At 48.3% G+C, this 20671-nt stretch overlaps 1 protein-coding gene across 2 annotated transcripts in view; it reads left to right on the plus strand.

The window, feature by feature from the left end:
- The window catches only part of UBE4B (ubiquitination factor E4B), a 98477-nt gene that overhangs the window by 67164 nt on the left and 10642 nt on the right, over nt 1-20671 (plus strand). For both annotated transcript variants that reach the window (XM_053919946.2, XM_024554209.4), the window contains 8 exons: nt 2960-3098; nt 6424-6523; nt 7741-7868; nt 8453-8551; nt 9282-9517; nt 14989-15115; nt 16774-16918; nt 20405-20539. In XM_053919946.2, coding sequence (XP_053775921.1) covers nt 2960-3098; nt 6424-6523; nt 7741-7868; nt 8453-8551; nt 9282-9517; nt 14989-15115; nt 16774-16918; nt 20405-20539 — 1109 coding nt within the window. The remainder of the gene's footprint in view (nt 1-2959; nt 3099-6423; nt 6524-7740; nt 7869-8452; nt 8552-9281; nt 9518-14988; nt 15116-16773; nt 16919-20404; nt 20540-20671) is intronic.

Consider the following 20671-nt stretch of genomic DNA (forward strand, 5'->3'; position numbering starts at 1 on the left):
CTCCTCACTCCCTCTGCCCGTTCTCCTCTCCTCCAGGGACAGTTTTCTCCAACTCCTCTCCCCTAGAGCAGTGACATCAGACTCAGGGACTTTGTGTCCCCGAGATTCACTCTGAGGGGGTGGCAAAGGAGGGCGTGTGTCTCTCAGGACTTGGTCTCGCTCAGGCAGTCAACATTACTGCTATTCACGAGTCTTGGCTTTTGTTAGGGCCAGACCCGACTGTCCAGTACAAAGCTGTTTCTGAGTCACGGTAAATTTTAACCAAAACATAGGAACATCATAACCTAGAGATTTTAGTGTGCCTTCCATTTTGACCTTCCCTTACATTCTGTAGGAAATTTTCTATCCATAGGCTTATGGGCTGATCAGGAAAAGAACTGTAATAAGTGTCTGAATAGCAACTGTACTGTCTTGTAGTTAAATGTGAGGAGACTGAGGTTCCAAAAGGTGCCGAGCTCACCTGGCCTGCTCGTCAGCCAGTTTCGCTGCTGCGTGGGTCTTCTGCGGCGAGTCCGGGGCTCTCCTCCTCCGCCACACAGCCTGATCTGAGTGCTCCCTTCGCGACGCTTAGTTTGATTGCAGTTTCTCGCATCCGTCCACAGTGAGAGAAGCAATCTAATTCTTTGTGAAACCTGTTTCATTCAGGAGCCCTGATTTCAGATAAGCCACGCAGACTCCAGCATTTGGATCTGGGCTCTCGGAGTCCGGGGAGTTACAGGGTTGGGAGGAGAAGGTCAAGGGGGCTTTTCCAGAGAGTGAGCTGCCGGAAGAAAGGCTGGAGCTAAGGCAGGTCTGCTCTGAGGAAGGCCCCTTCCAGTGGGAAGGCCTGTGGGAAGGAGGAGAAAGAAGAGAGCCTGTGCTGCCTGACCTCAGCCATTTTCCCAGCTAAAAGCAGTCATGGCCCAGCAAAGTCCTGGGAGGTGGAGGGAGAGTGCAAAGGAGTAAAGCCAGAGCAGACGAGAGAAGGAAAGGCAACAGGCGAAGGGAAGTTATGGAAGCTTGCGACAGATAAAATGTACCTGGGAGACAGGTGATCAGGAAAACAGAAAAGTGGAAATGCAAGAGAAATGGGCACCATGTTTTATGTTGCAAAACTCAGCAATTGCGATATTGGGTTGAAAGTGAATCCTAAGTGGGTGGGGTGACTTTCTGCTTTTCCAATTTTTTGTTTGTACCAACCGAAAGAATCTCAATACTGGGCCTTCAGCTAAGTGGTCACATCCAGCTTATGTGGATGGGTGATTGACAGCTGCCCAATTAAGAAGTTAGAGTTTATAGAGTCTAGGAAAAGGATTATTTTCTTTGGATGCTAGTGATTCCTCACAAATTATTACCTTTCCAGAAAATGAATTTATGAAAGCTAGATATATGACATGCAATAAAAACGAATAGAGTAAAACAATTCTTACTTGGATTAGCCAAAATCAAATAGCTGTGTAGAAGAAATGGAAGGAAATACACTGTTCTGAGTTAAACGTGTATAATAAACATGATAGCAGCTTAGTTATATAGATTTTATATGTACCAATTGAAGTTCTCATGAAATGTTTCATAGATCTTAATGAATTGGTGGTATAAAATATGAATGTTTTGGAAATATTACGGTTATTGATCTTTACTTCCTACTCTAAGACATGGTGTTTAATGACACACATCAGAACCCTGTGGCGTTTATTTATGGAATAGGCAGTGGCAACATTGTGGGCGGATACACACATTCCAGAAAAACATTGCAGATGTCCTAAGAACCAACTGTTTGACGAACAGTAAGTCAGCATTGGATTAATGTCATTTGAATGAGTAGCTGTTGGTATAGTCTTGGAATAAACCTCATAGACTAATAAATTCAGAAGAATCGAAGGTTAAACATTTTTCTAAAAGTCTAGTAAAGAAAACATGAAAAAAAACCAGACAGAGGATTTGACCCTTTCTGTGAAAGAGATAAATAAATAGAAATTTTAGAAATGAAGCTTATTGCCAGAGACAGTGTGTATATACATATATATCTTAGTATAAACATGCCTTGTATTGAGTAAGACAAAATGAATATGTAAATAAAAGAATGGAGGAAAATATGTGTCCCATAGTTGATAAAATTATACCGTTCAAAATACAGAACTGTTAGAAATATGTAAGGAGAAAAGTATATTCTACCAAGAGATGGGTTTTTTGGTTTGGAACAAAGTGTACGTGGTATGTGTCATAGGAAATAAACTATACTTGTAGGGAAAATATGCGCACTTGTAGGAAGAATTAGATACAAATTGAAAGAAATTCAAGTTACCATCATGTAACTATAAATTATCCAAAAACAAGGTAATAAGACAGAATGTAAGCTTGTGAAGAAATAGATGTCATCTAATCGATTGATTTAGTCTACCTAAAGTGCGTTCTGGGGATTCCTGACAAGAATTACGATACTGCCATTGTCCACAATTCCACTTTCCAGCATGTGCTCCAAGGCTGGTGGGGGTGAGTGAGTAACATTTAGTACATGGAGTTTCCAAGTACTGTTTCCAACAGAGAAAAGTTAGAAACAACAAATATGCCCAATAGTAGGGAAATGGTAGAATCTATAGCTTATGAACATAATCTGATACCATCTTGAGATTTTTAAATGACGTTTATGGCCTGTGCTACCAAACACATAAAACCCATCAAGAAGACACATCACAAAAGATTGTTAGTCTACACGCATGTAAACATTACATCGGATGGCGAAGAAAACCTACTCTTTAAATGGCGTTCACAGGAATTCTGTTTTTCTTATAACATTAGCCTATAGGTTTTTTTATGTTTTTTTAATCTTTTTAGTTTATCTTTTATTGTCTATAATTTTTTTTAAAGTGTCCTTAAACTTCTTGAAAATTCAAGTGTGATTTGTCCTCATTAGTTGTATTTTTTCTCTGATTTAGTCCTGTAACCGATTTTATTTAGGGGATTATGTTATTTTTCCTAGATGGAGATCAACCTCCATTTTCTGAGCCGAAATTCCCTACGGAATGCTTCTTTCTCACCCTGCACGCCCACCACCTCTCTGTCCTGCCGAGCTGCCGTCGCTACATCCGCAGACTCCGGGCCATCCGGGAGCTCAACAGGTGTGTGCGACGCCGTGTCCTGCGATGGCCTGAGTCACCACGTGCTCTCACAAGCAAGCAGTTCTGTTGGCCCCACCTGATTCAAGTGTGGGGGGCCCATAGGGTCCAGAGCACCATCTGCCCCCATGCCTCATCCGTGTTCCTCAGTTGGCCAGAGTGCTTTACACAGTCACGTGACCCAAACTTCGGTTTCTTGGCGTTCTCAGTCCTCGGCGTGTGGTTACTACAGCTTTCCCTTAATTTCTGCGCTGGGTATGGTATCACCAGCAGGCACTTTAAAGGATCTCTTGGATTCCAGCCTTAGCCCTCCTCCTTCTGCGGGTTGTGGAACAGGAACTCTGGTTTCTCTTGGTGAGCGAGATCGTGTGCTCCCGCCAGCATGTAATCCCCTTCTTGCATGTTGCCCCGTGGCGCTGAGAGACCAAGATGGCCAGGTAGTAGCTTCAGTCTCCCATTCACTAACACCACTGTTGTTTTTCTTCATCTGAGCATTTCTCCCCACATACCAGCATCTCTGAACAAACAAAAATCACAGAAACAGGAAGCAGAATTTTTGAACAGGTCGCCTTGATTTCTAAGCTAGATTCCATTATGATCAAAGACATACACTGATTTGTGTCCTTTGAACCTTCCTGAGGTTTGCTTTGTAGCCTAACATTTCCATTAGTAAACGTTTCCGATAGGCCAAAAGAACGCGCCTTCTGGCTGGTTTATTGCAGTGTTTCATGTGTCAGTTAAGTCGAGTTTGTTCATTTTTTGCTTCCATTTTCCTTCTGTCTGCTGATTCTATCAGCTTATACTTTCAGTAATTGAGAGAGGCCTGTAAAAGTTTCAGACGGTGGCTTCGTCCTGGAATGGGTGCCCCCTGGCTCCACCACCCCCACTGCTTGGGTGGACACACATCAGTGGCACGGCTGCCACCTCCACCCCCAGCTACAGTGGAGTCCGCGATGGCGGTGTTCCCTTCACCCATGTGTTTTCACTGCCCAAACAGGGAGTGTCCTCCGGCTGTGGTCGGGGGTGTGTACCTGCGGGCAGTCATCCGAGCTCACCATAACTGGTTAATTGCCACTACCAGTCCCAGCTCCGTAATGTTGGGTTCCGTCTCTGAACGGTATCGGGGAATTCCTGGCAACTCGCTTTCACTCAGCACAGGTCAGTCAGTTCCACGTTACAAATAGCTGGGCACACAGGTAGAACCGTGCCCGGCCCCTCGGGGATGCTGCAGCCAGACCCTCCGGTAGGTGTGATCCTGTCCGTGAATTTAGCTGGTGGAGCATCTCAGGGCCCATTCCCATCCGTACTTCCAACATTTCTGTCACCTCATGTTTTGTAGGTGGAATAGCAGGGTCAAAGATGTTCACGTCCTTGACCCCAGAACCTATGAACATGTTACCTTTCACAGCAATAGAGACTTTGCACATGGGATAAAGCTCAGAGTCTTGAGATGGGGAGATTTTCCTGGGCTGTCTGGGTGGACTGGTATCACAGGGATCCTCATGAGAGGGAGGCAGGTGGCACAGAGCAAGAAAAGGGAACGTGATGGCGGAGGCAGGTGTCAGAGGGGCGTGGTCCATGAGCCAGGGAGAGTGGGGGGCCTCAAGAAGCTGCAGCGGGCAGGGAGATATTCTTCCCTTGAGCCTCAGGAAGGGGCTCTGATTGCTTTAGACTTCTGACCTCCAGAGCTCTGTGACTGTAATTGTGTCCTTTCAAGCCACAAGTCTGTGATAATTTGTTAAAACTGCAATGGGAAACATAATGCACTAGCAAATCTTGCCCTTTTTTATTTTCCACTGTGAACTTCTCCCGCATATGACTTTGTAATTGGCCCGTAAGGACAGTAGTTGCTGTCACTCTGAGGCGATGATTGATGTGTGAGGCATGGGACCGAAGAGAACGAGGCCTTCTTCTGCAGCACGGCCGCTCAGCTCAGCTCGAGTGCTGCAGGTGTGCTCCTGCCGCACGCGAGGCCCAGGGGACTTAGGGGCGTGGGTGCCAACACCCTCAAATCCCCCAGACCCCTCCTCTAGAATATTCTTGCAGTGCCAGTCCTTGCCCTGACTTTCAGATAAAAGATCCTGGAAGGTTCGGAATTCAGTTTATGTTCGAATTTGGTACTTTGTAGGACCAGAGCCTACTTTGTGATCATCTTAGAAACTCCCTGGTTCATTGACTTTCCCTCGAGGTGAGGCTTTACTACCTCGAGCCTGTCGTTTTACTCTCTAAGCATCTAGCGTCGCGGAAGAAGCCGCTCTGTGTCTTCATTCCAGGAGCGGGCTGCTGATTGTCCATGCAGCAGACTTCCCACCGCGAGCCTCAGGCCGCCAGGGTTCTGTCCTGAAATGCCATCCGAACCTTCACTGCTGAGTCAGAGAACTGGCTTCCTGTGGGTGCTGCAACCGATTTCCACAACTTCCGTGACTTAAAACAACATCAGTGGTTATCCTGCAGTTCTGGGGGGCAAAGTCCTAAAATCAGGGCTGCATTCCTTGTGGAAGCTCTAGGGAAGAATCTCTTTCCTAGCCCTTCCCAGCTTCTGGAGACCGCCTGCATCTCCTTGGCGCCTGGCCCCGCCGTAGCACGTGAGCCTCTCCCCAACCTCTGCGGTCACATCTCCTTTTCTTACTCCGACTCCCTCTTTCTCGCGGAAGGACCCTGTGATGACTTGGGCCCACCCAGACAATCCAGGACAATCTCCCCATCTCGAGGTCCATACCCTTAATCACATCTGCGAAGTCCCTGTTGCCGTGTGAGGTAACGAACGTGCTCACAGATTCTGGAGGTCAGGTTGTGACTTCTTGGTGGGAGGAGCGTTACTCTGTCCAGCACACTCGTGCTCCGGTCACACACAAAAGGGTCTACTTCATCTCGGATAAAGAGAAAGAGGATTTCCAAAGGTTACTCTTTGGTTTATTGCATCCTTGAAATGGCTAGAAAAAGGTTCTGCTTTGAACCTGGCCTGGCAGGAAGCTGCTTCAGGGTTCAGCTGCACAGAAGAGCCTCTGCCGCTTCCAGAACCACGTGGCCCCCGCATCGCAGTGCCCACTTCAGCCGTCAGGGAGGGCTCACCTCTTGGCGGACTAGGTCGTGCATAGAAATGCCGTCATCAATTTTAAGACATCGTTTTAGGAACCAATAAAAAAGAAAAATGCTGCCAATTAAACCAAAGCTTGTCATTGATTGTAAGATGGTCTCTGATTTTAGAAATGCTAAAACTGGGGGGGAGTTTGCATCAGAGAGTCGTTGGAATGGTCAAAATGAACAGATAAGGTGGATAACACGTCTGTGTGTTTCCTCTCATTTGACTGGTGGTCTTCGATTTCAGAACCGTGGAAGATTTGAAAAACAACGAAAGCCAGTGGAAAGATTCCCCACTCGCAACTAGACATCGCGAAATGCTGAAGCGCTGCAAGACGCAGCTGAAGGTCGGTATGGTTAAAGAATAATTCTAGACCAGCCTCATAATAGTAAATTTCCCACCAGAGTGTGTGCCTTGATTAAGCAGTTTTTGTGTCTTTATTTTTTCTTCATTACTCTCTCCCACCAAGATAAAATGTGTCTAAAAAGCTATCGATACTTTGCCTGTGTCTACATAATATTTTCATCTCGGCAGACTGTGCATAAGCTACACCCCTGACCGTGTGCACTCATAATCGGTTCTGTCATCCTCAATTTAACATCACCTCCTTTCCCCGCCTTGTGCAGGGTCCTCCCCATCTCCTACCCCTTTCCCCCTCCCCTGCACCCCAGAACACACTGGAGTGTATCCAGCCATGCATTTTCATGGTGTTCAACAGAGTGGATTTGTGGGAGTGGAAAAATCTGTTTCCTTTGCACCTCAGTCTTCATTTTCAATTGAAAATGATCCATCACACAGAACCTAGCCATAGATGGGAAGATTTCTGCTTATGAGACACAGTTTTAAAAGAAGTTGTACAAGGAAAGCATGGGTAGCAAATTTATGCATTTTTCTTGTGTTTATGTTCAAATTAGAAAGCTTTCTCTTGATCAGTAGGGTAACATGTAGAAATTGTATCTGACTTGGATTTCTGGCACAAGTTAAGATTTCGTTTTTATTTACTGAGAGTTTTATTTACTCTTGGAGGTGCAGAATAAACTGGGGACTGTCATTGGTGTCTGTAGAACCCTTAAGCACTCTGCAAGCAGTGTCTCAAGCAGTCCACAAATGGTTTAAATTAGCGTGTCAGTGTGTGCACACGCGAGTGTGTTTAATCCTCATAGGTCCTCGGAGGTAGGTGTCACACTCTTGGTGCACAAGCACTTTGCCCAGGGGCAGCTCCTAGGTGGTGCCCTGGAGTTCACATGCAGACTTGTTGGGCTTCTTCCCACTCACCATACCTAACACCCACAGAGCCTCCCCGTCAGCCCCCTCCCTGATCGAGTTATTTAAATGTGACAGTAGTGACCTGCCTCTGAGCACTCGCTGTGTGCCGGGATTGTGCCCAGTGTTCTGCGTGGCACACCCTTCGTTTTTCTTAGAACGTGACCAGCATCCTAAAGCTGGTTAGCGGTGAGGCTCTTGAAGCCCCAGGCTTGCCATCTCCCCGGTCAGTCCCCGCCCAGCACACTGCAAGTACGTGGCTACCGACTAACCACGGGTGGGCCATACCTACCTCCACAGAAACTGGTACGATGCAAGGCCTGTGCTGACGCTGGCTTACTTGACGAGAGCTTCCTGAGAAGATGTCTGAATTTCTATGGCCTTCTCATTCAGCTGCTGCTCCGCACCCTGGACCCCGCCTATCCCGAGTGAGTGCTCGCGGCCCCTTCCCCTCGTCTCTGGGCTTTGTTGTCCTTGCTGTGCACCGGGGTCCTCGACTGCAGCCGCAGCCCTCGCCGTGGCGAGGCTTCGTTCTTCAGTTGCCCTGTTGTGCGTGTGTGGATGGTGCTAGTAACCAAGACTTTCCCTGTAATTAGTTTAGAGTAGTAAGGGAATGTCAGCACTTGCAATTTTAAATTTGATGTAGTGCTTTTTAAAAATTGGCTTTATTTTTACCGATCTTTGGTTGATAGAAAATGAAATCTATCAATGGGAAGCTAAAAGCTGGAGATCACGGCCTCATGGGCTGTGCTGAGCACAGGGCCCAGGAACCTACCTGGCCAGTTCAGGGAGCGAGCTGAGCACCCTGGTGGCCTTTCTGTCATCGCCTGGACAGCCCCCCCTAGAGGCGGCCATTTCATTTGACTGACCACCATCGTGTTCTCGTGAGTGTGCAGTCCGCAGCACCGATGTGGGCCCCAGCCCTCCGCAGGAGTGGAAGGTGTTATTTGAAGTACGAATGTGTGACTCTGTCACCTCAAACTGTAACTTGTGCTTTTCTTTTCGTTGACAGTGTAACACTGCCTTTAAGTTCAGACGTCCCCAAGGTATTTGCAGCGTTGCCTGAGTTTTATGTAGAAGATGTTGCTGAATTTTTATTTTTTATTGTACAGTAAGTCTCTTTAACATATTACGTAGTTCTAATATGTTTTTATATGTTTTGTGTATGTGATGAATTACATTGCAAGCCTCCATTTTATGCTCGTATGCCTGAAACTGTGTGTGGGTGCTTTAATGTGGGTGCTTAACCGCGGCCTGGAGATCAGAGAATAGTCCGGCGGCGGCACCCGGCCGATCCCAGGCGTGTCTCCGAGACAGAGGGGTTAGCAGTGCTGCTGCTGATGTATTCTGTGAAAATTGAGTTGAATTTCTAATGAGTATGTGCTTCTGAGAAACAGTAGGAGCAGTTTATAAATATCTCAGTGGAAATTCAAAGGCAGAAACACCACACCTATATTTTGTACCAAAATTTTTCTCAATGTAAAATTGGAGAAAGGTCCCAAAGTAATGGGTTGAGTTTTTAAGTGACGTTTTAGACATTTAAAAATTAAAATGACTAACTCCATCAAAAATAATTTTTTAAGTGTTTTGGGTAGTGAAGATCGTTTCTGAAATACGCCAGATGATTTAATCAGAGCTTTGGTTTATTTTCTAGAGTATTACGGCCCGGAGACGCAATGGGTTTTAAACCTGTCTAGTTGTAACGCGAACACTCACACTTGGCACGTGAAAGGGAATTCAGCATCCTGGCTCCCGGGCATGTTTGTCCCCTCCCCCCTTCAGCATCTCCCCAGGTTGGGACTGTCGGAGCTTCACTTCTCGCTCTTCTCTCCTCTGCCCAGGTACTCTCCTCAGGTGCTTTATGAGCCCTGCACTCAGGATATTGTGATGTTCCTCGTTGTGATGTTGTGCAACCAGAACTACATCCGAAATCCCTACCTGGTGGCCAAGCTGGTGGAAGTCATGTTCATGACCAACCCCGCTGTCCAGCCACGAACCCAGAAGTTTTTTGAAATGATTGAGAACCATCCTCTCTCCACTAAATTGTTGGTCCCTTCCCTGATGAAGTTTTATACAGGTAGGTTCCTGGGTGTACAGGGAGGCCAGGCCATCCGAAGCCATGGGTGAAGTTACTGTAAACCTGGTACCATATGTCCTGACATCCAGTCATGAGTGTAACATGCTGACCCGCTGCCAGCAGAGCGTGGACTGTTCGTCATTTCCCCCCGCACTGTGGAAGTGTGACGTTGGCGCTTCTCAGACCCGTCCTGGCTGGTGAGCAGGAGCTGTGGAAAGCCAGGAGGGTGACCTTGAGATCCAGTTAGTGTCAGCAGCACGAGTTGGTGTTTCTGTCTGAAAATACCTGGTTTATTTTAGCTTTGACCTTACAGCATTAGCTTTGTAACACTGGCCACTAGCCCAGAATTTTGAAACTGAAAATTAAAAATTCTTATTTGGGGGGACTCCACTCGAACCAGTGCAGTAAGAGTCCTGGAAGGCCTCGCTGATCCACGAACTCGCATTCAGCACGTGCCTGCTCCAGGCCCTGCTCCGGGTGCCCGGCGACACGGCGACACCGGTGTGCAAGACCAGAACACATCGGACGCTCCGTAGGGGGCTCCTCTCCTGGTGGGCGCGTGTTCCAAATGCTTATTTTTAATTGGCTCTTCTCTTGCAAATGCGTTTTCATAAAGTTCGTTCCCTGTGGGACCTGTTCCCCTGTCCTCTCCCAAGGCCTTGTACTGATGGCCATTTTCTCTCCAGTTTGTCTCTTTCTCGGGAAAGGAAGTGTGTCATGCCTGTCTTCTTCTGTTGAACCTGGCACATTCCGGGCGCTCAGTGCCTTTGGCATTTGGTGGGACGTACTCACCGTGCCCTCGGAAGAAGCTCCGGCCTCCGGGAGCAGTCGCTTGCTGCTCATAGCAGCCACAGTGGCTAGGATTCCTCAGTGTCGGGGACAGCCATCCCTCCCCTGTTACCCAGGACCTGCTCCTGCCCGTTTGGGGCTGGAGCTGTCATCTCTCTTCACTTCTGAGTGTCTAAGAATCTGTCTGCCTCCTGTCCCCATTGTCACAGTTATTTTGTGGCATCTAAGAGTGTCTCTTCCTTTAGCCTACCTATATCCTCTTAAACCTAAAGCAAGTTCACAAGCCCCTTGAAGTTTTGTTAACGTTTTGCTAACATCCTCACTTCGGCAACAGCAGAGAACACTGGCAGGTGGAAGGCTCTGTCTTGGCTCCCCATTCTCCTCTTCTCCCTCGCAGTCCTGTGGGGAGGACCGCGGGCCCTCCAGACACAGGTGGTGTGCTGCGTGCTGCGGGGCAGGGCCTGGCGTGGGCCTTGCACATACCAGGCTCAGTCGAATTGAAGATAATTTTGTATTTCTTAAAATAATGATGAAGTACCTCTTTTCACCTATCAAACTTATTTTTAAGATGAGAATACCTAGCGCTAATGTGCTTACAGAGAAAGAAACTAATTTGCAGAAGCCTGTTTTTCTCCCCTATAACTAGTGTGCAGAATTAGTGCTATGAAACGCCATGAGAATGTGTTTACACGGGCAAAGCCTTTCTGGAAAGCGGCTTGCAGTCCACACCAAAAGCCTTATAAATGTTCATGTCCTATTTATCAGTGACAGTGCAGTCAGGAAAACAGAAACGTACCTATTATTTTAATAGAGAGAAGGTGATGTAGGGAACCGGTCAAATATGTGAAGACGGAAAGGCGAATAAGGGACATCGGAGTAGCACAGGTGCCAGAAGCAGCCATCACCTGTCCCCCAGGCTGGAGGAACCAGGGGAAGAGACTGGCGTTTTAGAATGTAGTGGCTCACATGAGGGCTTGGACAGAACTGGGACCTGGCCCTCTGAGGGAGGGCGCCGGCCGGCTGGGTTGGTGTCTCTGCAGCTGTGCAAGTTTGCTGGTCCCGTGGGCGTGGCGCAGAGCTGAAAGCGGAACCACCCACGGCGCAGTGGGGCGTCAGTGCTGACGGGGCATCACTGCTCACCTTCTGTTGGCCTGTTCTCCTGCAGCTCCCCCTGTTGGCAAGCCTAACAAATGGCCAGCTGCAGAGGGAGCAGTTGGCCCCAGCATCCCAAAGCCAAGTATAAGGTGTGGGTTTGGGGCAGAGAGACAGCAGTTAAATGAACTGCACACCCTCATACATGTAAACTTAATTGCCAGTGACCTGTTCTGTGGGAACAATTATAAATGTGTGTAAAGGTTTATTATAATATTCATTGCAACATTATGTATAGTTCATTGCAGTGAAAATATTAAAAACAACCTAAATTCCTACTAATGTTAGATAAGTTAAGGAAATTATAGGTTATCCATGTAGTGGGATCTGTACGAGCCATGAAAAATGTTATTTGCATTAAGTGGGTAGGTAATAAAAAGCAAAGAAAATGCCAAGTAATGAAATGGTATGTAAAGTATGACCACATTTTGGCACATATATATCTATATATGATAGAAAAGAATGTGGAAGAATTTTTTTCAGCAATTCATAGGTTTTATGAATTTTTCTTTTTAGAGTTTTTCTTACTTAATATCTTCCTTATTCTTGTTTATTCTGTTACAGTTGTCATAATTTTTCCCCCTTTGGGAAGTTGGTTATTTTTGAATGGTAGAATTGTGATGTATTTCTTTCCTTTTTTTTTTAAAGTTATCTGAACTTTTTAAATTTTCCACAGTAAACATGTATTGTTAGTATTAAAACCAAAACAGTTCAATGCGTTTTGTACTCAGTGCCCAGGACCCGGCTCTGCAGCTTCTGGCTTCTACGTAAAGGACGGGGGTGAGAGGGGTAGGGCTGGGTGGGCCTCTTGCCACTGAGGCCAGTGCTGGGCCTGGTGGAGCCGCACGTGAGGTCTCGGGGAGCTGGTGGGCGGGCGTTGTCCTCTCTCTCTCTTCTGCCATCAAGCAGTCTGCCCTCTGGCCCCAGACACCTCTGTAGTCATGGAGAGATGATACCGTGCTAATAATAGCCACCACTCACGGAACAGGTACTGATCCTTTCACTTAATCCCAACCACAGCCCTGGAGCTGGGTGCTATAAATATCCCATTTTACACGTGAGGAAACTGGAGCTTAGGAAAGTCAAGAAGCCTGCTGAAGGTCAACACCAGCAAGTGGCAGCACCCGCAGCAGTTGGACTTGAGCACAGGTGCTCCTGGCTGCTGCGCTGTCCTCCTACAGTTACCAGGGAACTGGCGCCAGAGAGCCTGCGGGGGGTGGGGGGGCTCAACCGGTCCCCCACACGCCCCTCAAATTCAGGCTGCGACCTCTGATCCCAGCCCTGACCCCTGAACATGGCCGACTCTCAGATGCGTCACAGCTTGAGATATGGACCAGGCACCTTTTTCATACCCCAGGGAGAGTAGGCCAGCTTAGGACATGCTTAAGGTCAAAGTTTTGTTTCAGAAATAAAGTTTAGTTTCAAAATAAGAGTGTTTTATTTGCGTCACAGTGGTCTGTTCCTTAAGGACCAGCTCTCAAAAGTCGGCTACTCAGAACATTGGAGAACACTGATGGCCAAACTTATTCCAAGGCTCTTTTCCCCGGGCTGATTGGCTCAGCAAAGCCAGCGTTAGCCCGAGTAGAGTCTGTCACTAATGCAGCAAATGCCCGAGAAGCCCCTGCTGGGGGTCAGCACAGGTTTTGATGCTGGGGCCTGTCGGCGATGATGTCAGAATCCCTGCCATTGGGGGTCGGATGTTCTCACTGGGAGACAGACCCTGCACCAGTAAGTACGATGCTTTCAGATAGGGAGTGTGGGAGGAGGGCACAGCACTCCTCTGGAAGTGTGGTCGGGGAAGGTCTCTGAGGAGACGTCTTGGGAGCCACCTTGAAGAGACAAAGGAGTGGACCGTAGGTCTCGGCCACAGTGTGGAGGCACAGGGGCAGCAAGTGTGAGTGAAGTCCCTGAAACCGGGCAGCTTAAGGAATCAGGTATGGAGGCGTCGAGGGATGTCAGCAGGGGTCTAGTTCATTTCCAGCCTCTTAGAAGGAGGACTGGAAGTTAGAACTTGGGCTGAAGTAGTTTTGAGGTAACATTAAGAGGGGATTTTTATTTTAAAGGATGGGAGAGGTATATATGGATGAGTATAAAGCCAACAGCAGGCACTTAGCCTCTGCTGTGTTCAGGCTACAGTAGAGGTATTAAGAGCAATTTAGAGGGTATAAAAGGCTGTGTCCTCCCTCCCCCCCCCCCCCCTGCCGCCCACTGCTGCCCCAGTATCTTTCTTTTGTGGACTCTGCTAGATCAGTTCTCCACACCTCCGTTCACACGTCTGTCTATACAATTAATGAAATTACACTTAGTTCACCTTTTAAAAAAGGTTGGCCTAATAAATATACGTAAGTGATTTCAGGTCTTTGTGTAGTAGGTGTGAATTAGCTTATTTCTTTTATTTTTAAGACTTTATTTATTTTTAGAAAGGGGAAGGGAGGGAGAAAGAGGGAGAGAAACATAAATGTGTGAGAGAAACATCTTGGTTGCCTCTTGCACGCCCCCAACTGGGGTCCTGGCCCTCAACCCAGTCACGTGCCCTGGCCGGGAATCAAACAGGTGACCTTCTGGTTTGCAGGCCAACACTCAGTCCACTGAGCCACACTAGCCAGGGCTCTTTTATTTTTAAATAACTATTTTCTTTCTTAGTCATAAAAAATGTGTTTTGGGGGAAGTACAGAAATTAACAAGAAAAAAGTAAAATCATTGATAACCTCTGCACTCAAGAGAGAATCTGTTACCATTTTGCTCTGCATCTTCCCAATTTCTGTGTTACGTGTGTGTGTCCGTTCATCTGTGTATGTTTTCTTGAACAGAAGGGGTAGGTGGAGAGATGGGCATCCAGCTGCCTTAAACAGTTGGGTCACCTTCACTCCCACTGGCATCCGTAGTGTCTGCCCCCCCACCCCCGAACCCTCCCCGTGCTCAGTGTCGTCACTCTGCGGTGCTTGCCAATTTGATGGGTGACAAAAGACATCTTACTATAGTTCATCTTTTTCTTAAGCCTTACTGTCTTTACCTCACAGTTTTTCCTCTTTTTAAAATTTGTCATGAATTCAGGAATTTCTCCTGCTTAAGCTATTTGTCATTTGAATACAAGTTTGATCTTTGTTCCATTTTAATAGGTACGTGGATGTGGGTCATTGTAGATGAGTGATGAGTTCATGGGGATTCCTCTGCTTTTCTCTGTTTTGGTACATGTTTGAAAGTGTCCCTAATACAAAAGCATTTGAAGTAATAGTCCCATTTGATGTGTACGTGGACCTTAGTAAAAATTAACCCTGTTTTCTTCCTGCTCAGGAATGCTTATTTGAAGTGCTGTGGAATTTCTACAGGTTAATAACTAAAACGGGGGGCGGGGGGCGTATGATCCTTCAGCCTCTGGTCTTTAGTGAGTTGATAATATCCCAGTGACTCCAAGTGGTTTTTCAGCTCTGAGTTTGCAGATTGGTATTTACTCAGTAACATTGTAGCAGTGATGACTGCTTTTAAAAAGGTGAGAAAGTATATATCCTTCACTCCCTTTGTCTTTTTAGATGTCGAGCATACTGGAGCTACCAGCGAGTTCTATGACAAGTTCACCATTCGCTATCATATTAGCACCATTTTTAAAAGCCTTTGGCAAAACATAGCTCACCATGGCACCTTTATGGAGGAGTTCAAGTGAGTATCCGGCCCCTAATGTCACAACTTGCTCTCTTGCAAATCACAGGTAGAGTGGCTGCTTAAAAGCTTCCACAGCTGGGCTCTTGTTGACTGTCTGCTTGGTCTCAGCCTCCTTTAAGTTTTCCAGACGGTCCTGCTCAGTGTGAGCAAGGTCATCTAAATGTCTGTGCTTAGGAGATGCTGCTGAACTTCAGATTCGTCAAGATACCTTGGGGATGGCATACATAGGGAAAGAATCTATAAATACCCTGAGGTGATGTGTTGAGTGTTTCTACGATGACAGTGTTAAACGAAGTTGTCAGAATGACTAAAACGAGATCTTACAGTGTTCTTGAATATCAAGCTTTGGAGTTAGGAATGGGAGGAGGAGTTTAGATTCAGACACAGTGAGATTGGGGCTGTCAGTTGAAGTGGTGGTCTTTATATAAGGCCCTAACCCTTGACGAAGGACTTTTCATTACCCACCTGGAATTTCAGCACCTACTTAAACCTGGACATCAGCAACTCCATCTAGATTACTTTGAAAAGAAAAGTAGATGAAAATGTTGTGCTGTCGCACTACTCTTCAGGAGACGCCTCATCCCGTCCACTGGGATCTGTTTTGCAGCCTGTTAGATCTTCGATCAAGCCCAGCCGTCCCTTGTTGACTGCGTTACTAGTCCATAATGTGCATGTTACCCGTGGAGTAGCCACCTGCGAAATAGCTTTCTGCAAAGGAAACTGTGAATTAATTCTTTGTTTCCATGAACTGCTGTTATAGTCAGAATTATGTTCCAACGGAATCCTGGCACACACTTAGGAAACCAGGCAGGCCCACAACTCGATCTGCGTGGGGCTCAGGAACTTTCCATGTTCCTGAGAGCCAGGCCCCCGCCCTTGCTCACAGGAACCTCTCTTCCCGGGGCCTGGGCCGAACCGCCCTGATAGCACAGCGGCAGGTCCTGAAGTGTAGCCCTGCCCTGTCCACTAGTCCGGCACCCACAGGGTGGGTTAGGCAGTCTCAGTTCACCGGCGCATCCCTCCGCTCTAACATGGGGTGCGGGACAGCACCATGGATTGGGTGGGAGCTTCAGGCTCTGTGTAGTAAGCTAATAGCCTACTTTACTAATATCACAGCTTCCCGTTTTTCTTCAGCGCGCCTTTCTCTGTAATGGGAATAACTGTATCCATAGTTCTCTTGTCTCTTATAGGTGGTTATTATCTGTGCTTTCTTTTATCCTGGTGAATTTAAGCATATTTTCTTTCCTAGTCTGGAAGAATGTTTTCTCCACTTAGAGTCATTGAGGGAATGAGCCAGGGGTGTGCTGGTAAACCTACTCTCTGGAGGGAAAAATGTCAGTATGTGCCAGTTTTCTGGGGTATAAGTACTTCCACTGTTGCCAAATTTAAGCTGCCACAGGAATCCGCTCGCCAAATTCCAGAATATTAGCAATTGGCTCTCCTAAGTCATGCAAGGTGTCCAGCACATCACTGGAATGAGCTGGTCACAACTGATTAAAAAGGACAACAGACTCTAAGGAGAGACTTGACCTTCACGGGATATTCAAGTTGTGCCAAGGTCAGCAGACCTGTAGGGCGACATGCTCGGCCCTCCTCTCTGGGATCTGCTGTGGCATCTTGCTGTGGGGAGACACGTGACCACGTTGCCTTTTCAGTTCTGGAAAGCAGTTCGTTCGCTACATAAACATGCTGATCAATGACACGACGTTCCTGCTGGACGAGAGTCTGGAGTCCCTGAAGCGCATCCACGAGGTGCAGGAGGAGATGAAGAACAAAGAGCAGTGGGAGCAGCTGCCCCGGGTGAGTGTGGGGCGGGGCGGGCCGCACTGGGGGCTGCCTTCGGGGGCCTGAAGGCCTCGCTCTGACTTCCTGTGAGGACCTGGTTCCTCCCGCCCGTGGGCGTCTGTGAAGTGACCTCCGAGGTCTGGGGCAGGAGAAGACTTAAACACCTGCTGTAAAGCTAAGGAACGAGTTGCAGGGCCTTTCCAGCTATGTCCAGAAAACGTGTTCTGCCTTTTCATTTTAAAGGGCTTTTTGGAGAAGAGCTTTTATTATCTGAATATGTTGATTAAGATTGATGAAAGTAACTAGGAAACAAGCCTTAAATTCTGTCTGCTAGGCAAGAAATTTCATGTGATCTTGGGGTATCTGTACAACTCACTCAGGATTCTGGTGGGGTTTCTCCTCCCCGTCAATCTTGGCTTTTCTGTTCCGTCACTCAGAGGGGAGAGGTCTGTTTTGCCAGGTTCCATGGGCGAGCCGTGCCGGCCCCACTGCCCTGCCCTGACCGCAGCGTTTGCGTGGTTCCCTGGCCGGCCACTGGGCCCTTGGCAGCTACGCCAGCTTCACTCACCGGTTGGGTCTCTTTCTGATATGAGGCTCTGAGTCAGAACCGCTGTCTAGAAGGGGTGCTCCTGGACAAGTGGGGGGGACTGATTTTTCTTTACTTGCAGTAGCATTCTGAAAATGAAACTGTTGCTGAGGCTCTAATACTGTGGCGTCAAAAATGCCTTAAACATGAGATGCTGAAGCACATTTAGGGAAGGTTTCCATTCCATGTGTGCCTGCAGCTTTGAGAATTTTGTGTCTTGGTCTAGCCAACACATTTAAACTACAGACTTAAACTACAGGCTTTGCCCAGGGTCCGTGAACGCTGGCCGTCTCCTGCACCCAGGCCGCCACCCTCCCCGAGCCCCTCCATTGTGTTGTTGAGGTGGTGCCACGGTCCTCTTTCTCCCCGCCCCCACAGTCGTTTCCAAACATGCCTTGCACTTTGGCTCCTGTGTCTCCAACACCTCCCTCCCGCCGCTCCCCATCCCCCTAGGGTGCCTCCCACCGCGCTCTGACGCGTCCTCCCGAGCATGCCTCGCTCTGCAGGTAGTCAGCTGCAGTCCGGACCGGCCCGGGCACTTGGGCAACATGCTGCGGCAGCAGGTGAGGCCTCCCTGGGGGGCCCCCAGCTCCGGAGTCCCGGCCTCCTGGGCTGGAGAACTGACACTGCCTCACATGGAAAGTTCTTTCATTTCCGGGTCCTTGTGCACAAGTCGGATCACTCCTCCTTTGCGGGAGAGCTGTGAGGACAGAAGGTGGAGGGCCAGTTCATGGCTCAGGACTGGCCCAGAGAAAGTGCCCAGCGTGGAGGGCGCCCCTGGTTTCTCCTGTCCGTTACCTGTACTGAAATCCGCCCAGCCTTGGAGGAAGGTCTTGTCCAAACGTTCTCTGATCAACGGGCATAGCTGCAAAGTCTCACCTTTGTCTCCACCTGGGTCTTTTCCTGGACCAGCTTGTGTTGTGCCGTGGGTGTTGAGTACGGGTCCCCGCACATTATCTTGTTCATAGTCAGTGCTTAAAAGCATTTGTTTGAGACGACTGAACAGCCAATATTGATTTTTGGCTGTGTTAATGGATGGGAAAGGGGCATAAATCACCCCTAACAAGTGCCATTTCAGAAATCATTTCTGTTTGACTTCAAAGTCCCTTCCTGCCTTGCACCTCCCCACCTACTCTTTGGCTCCCACCCTCTGAGCTTCGGTGCCCAGCTCACAGGCCTCTCTCCTCTCGCCGCACCTGCTCCCCATGTTGGTGTTTCATAGTGAGGGTGCTGGTTGGTATTTTGAATGCAATAGAATTATGACATAATACTGATTCTTTAGTGTGAATGACTGTCCGTACATTGCAGGACATTTAGCATCTCTGGCTCACACCCATTTAATGCCAATGATGTGGCCTGAGGCCCCCGTTGAGAATCACTGCCAGGTGATTCCATCGGCTCCAAGGCTTTGTTTAAAAGTCTCTATTTTGAAGACTCAGAATGTGTCTCTCCAGCTCAGCTCTCTCCTGACTTGATAACCAGCTCCTGATATGCCTCTCTGCTGGGTGATAGGCACCTCGCACTTCACATGCCCAGGACTGAGCCCTGGTGCTGTCCTCCAGCACCAGGGCTCAGCACTTTGGTGTCTTCCTTGATTCCTCTCCCTCTTCGCAGAACCTCTGGGCTCTATCCTAAAGTACATCCATATCTGGCCTCTTCCCCCACGTCCCAGCCACTACCACCTCTGGTCTGGATTACTGTAGTTGCCCCCTCTCTGGTCTCTCAGCCACCACCCTGGCCTATCTCCCTACATACCAGGTGGTGGTGGTAAAATCTCGGCCTGTTCATTGTCCCCACTGCTCTCAGAGCCCCCCCAGGCTCCCCTTCTCATCCATCAAGTCCTGATTTAGAGAGTGGCCATGAGGGCATAGTGGAACCCGGCCCGCTGCCTTCCCCATCACTCAGCACCCAGCCACACTCCTGGCTCTTCGCTGCCAAGCCTTTGTGCTTGCTGTTCCCTCCTCCTGGCGCCTCTTCCCCTAGGTTTTTGCTGACTCACTTCCTTCACATATCCACTTAAATGTCACCTCCCCAGGGAGAGGCCTTCCCAGACCACCCTTTCAGGAATAGCGTGTTCTGACCCCAACACGCTCCTCTCCCTCACCTGTTCTGTGTTTTCATTGCTATCAGACCTGCACACCTGTTTGGGGGTGTGTCTGCTCATTGTGCGTTGCCTCACTAAGCCCAGTAAGGGCAGGAGCCTTGTGGGCCGTGCCCTCTTCTCTGTCTGCAGTGCCCAGAGGAAGGGCTGGCCTGCAGAAGGACTAGACCACGTGCACTGATAACCCGAGGCGCTTCCCACCTTGCTGTTCTCATGTCTCCCCGGGCTCGGCCTTGACCAAGGGGCGGTGGACAGGTCCCCCAGCTGTGGTGCAGCATCTCCACTGAGCAGGCCCTCAGAGGGCACCCCCCCCCAGGGGCGCTCGCTCACACTTCAGCACTTCTAGCCACTCCACCTCCCCACCCAAAGTGTAAGACTCTCTCTTCTGGTGTTTCTGTATTGGATCCATCTCGGAGCCGTCAGTGTTCCCCCTTCCTTTACCCATGAGTCAAATACACCTTGTTATCTTGTTTCTCTGCCGAGTACCAGACACGACATAAGATTCACTTACTTCATCCTGCGTAGAAGTTGATAGTGACTTCTTTTATCACAGAGCAAACTAAGCCTCATGTAAGTCAAGTTCTGTGCCAGGGTCACCTTATCAAAGTCCTAAAGAGTTCTGATGCCAAAAGGAACAAACTTCAGTGATGTGGAGAATTTGCTGCTACGGGTTGCTCTGTCCTTCCCTAAGTAGGTTGGCTTTGTTATCCACTTTTCCGCTTGCAAGCTGACTGTATTTTTCCGTCACACTGGGCATGTTGGCGAGCTGATGAGTAGCACTGAGATTTGTTTGGCATCTGCTCGATTTTCCTAGGAGCAGCAGCAGGCCCGTCAGTCCCAGCTGGCTCAGGACGAGCGTGTTTCGCGCTCCTATCTTGCCCTGGCCACCGAAACCGTGGACATGTTCCATATCCTCACAAAGCAGGTCCAGAAGCCATTCCTCCGCCCGGTGAGTAGACACTTCGGGGTGTTGGTTTTGTCTGTTGGGTTCCACATCCAGATTCTATCACTGTAACTAAATAGAGTTGTTGAAATCTTGGACATTTCAGCGTCACAGTCACTGGTCAGTGAAGTTTTATTA

This window comes from Desmodus rotundus, chromosome 3 (genome assembly GCF_022682495.2).
Source record: "Desmodus rotundus isolate HL8 chromosome 3, HLdesRot8A.1, whole genome shotgun sequence".
Classification (NCBI taxonomy): Eukaryota; Metazoa; Chordata; class Mammalia; order Chiroptera; family Phyllostomidae; genus Desmodus; species Desmodus rotundus.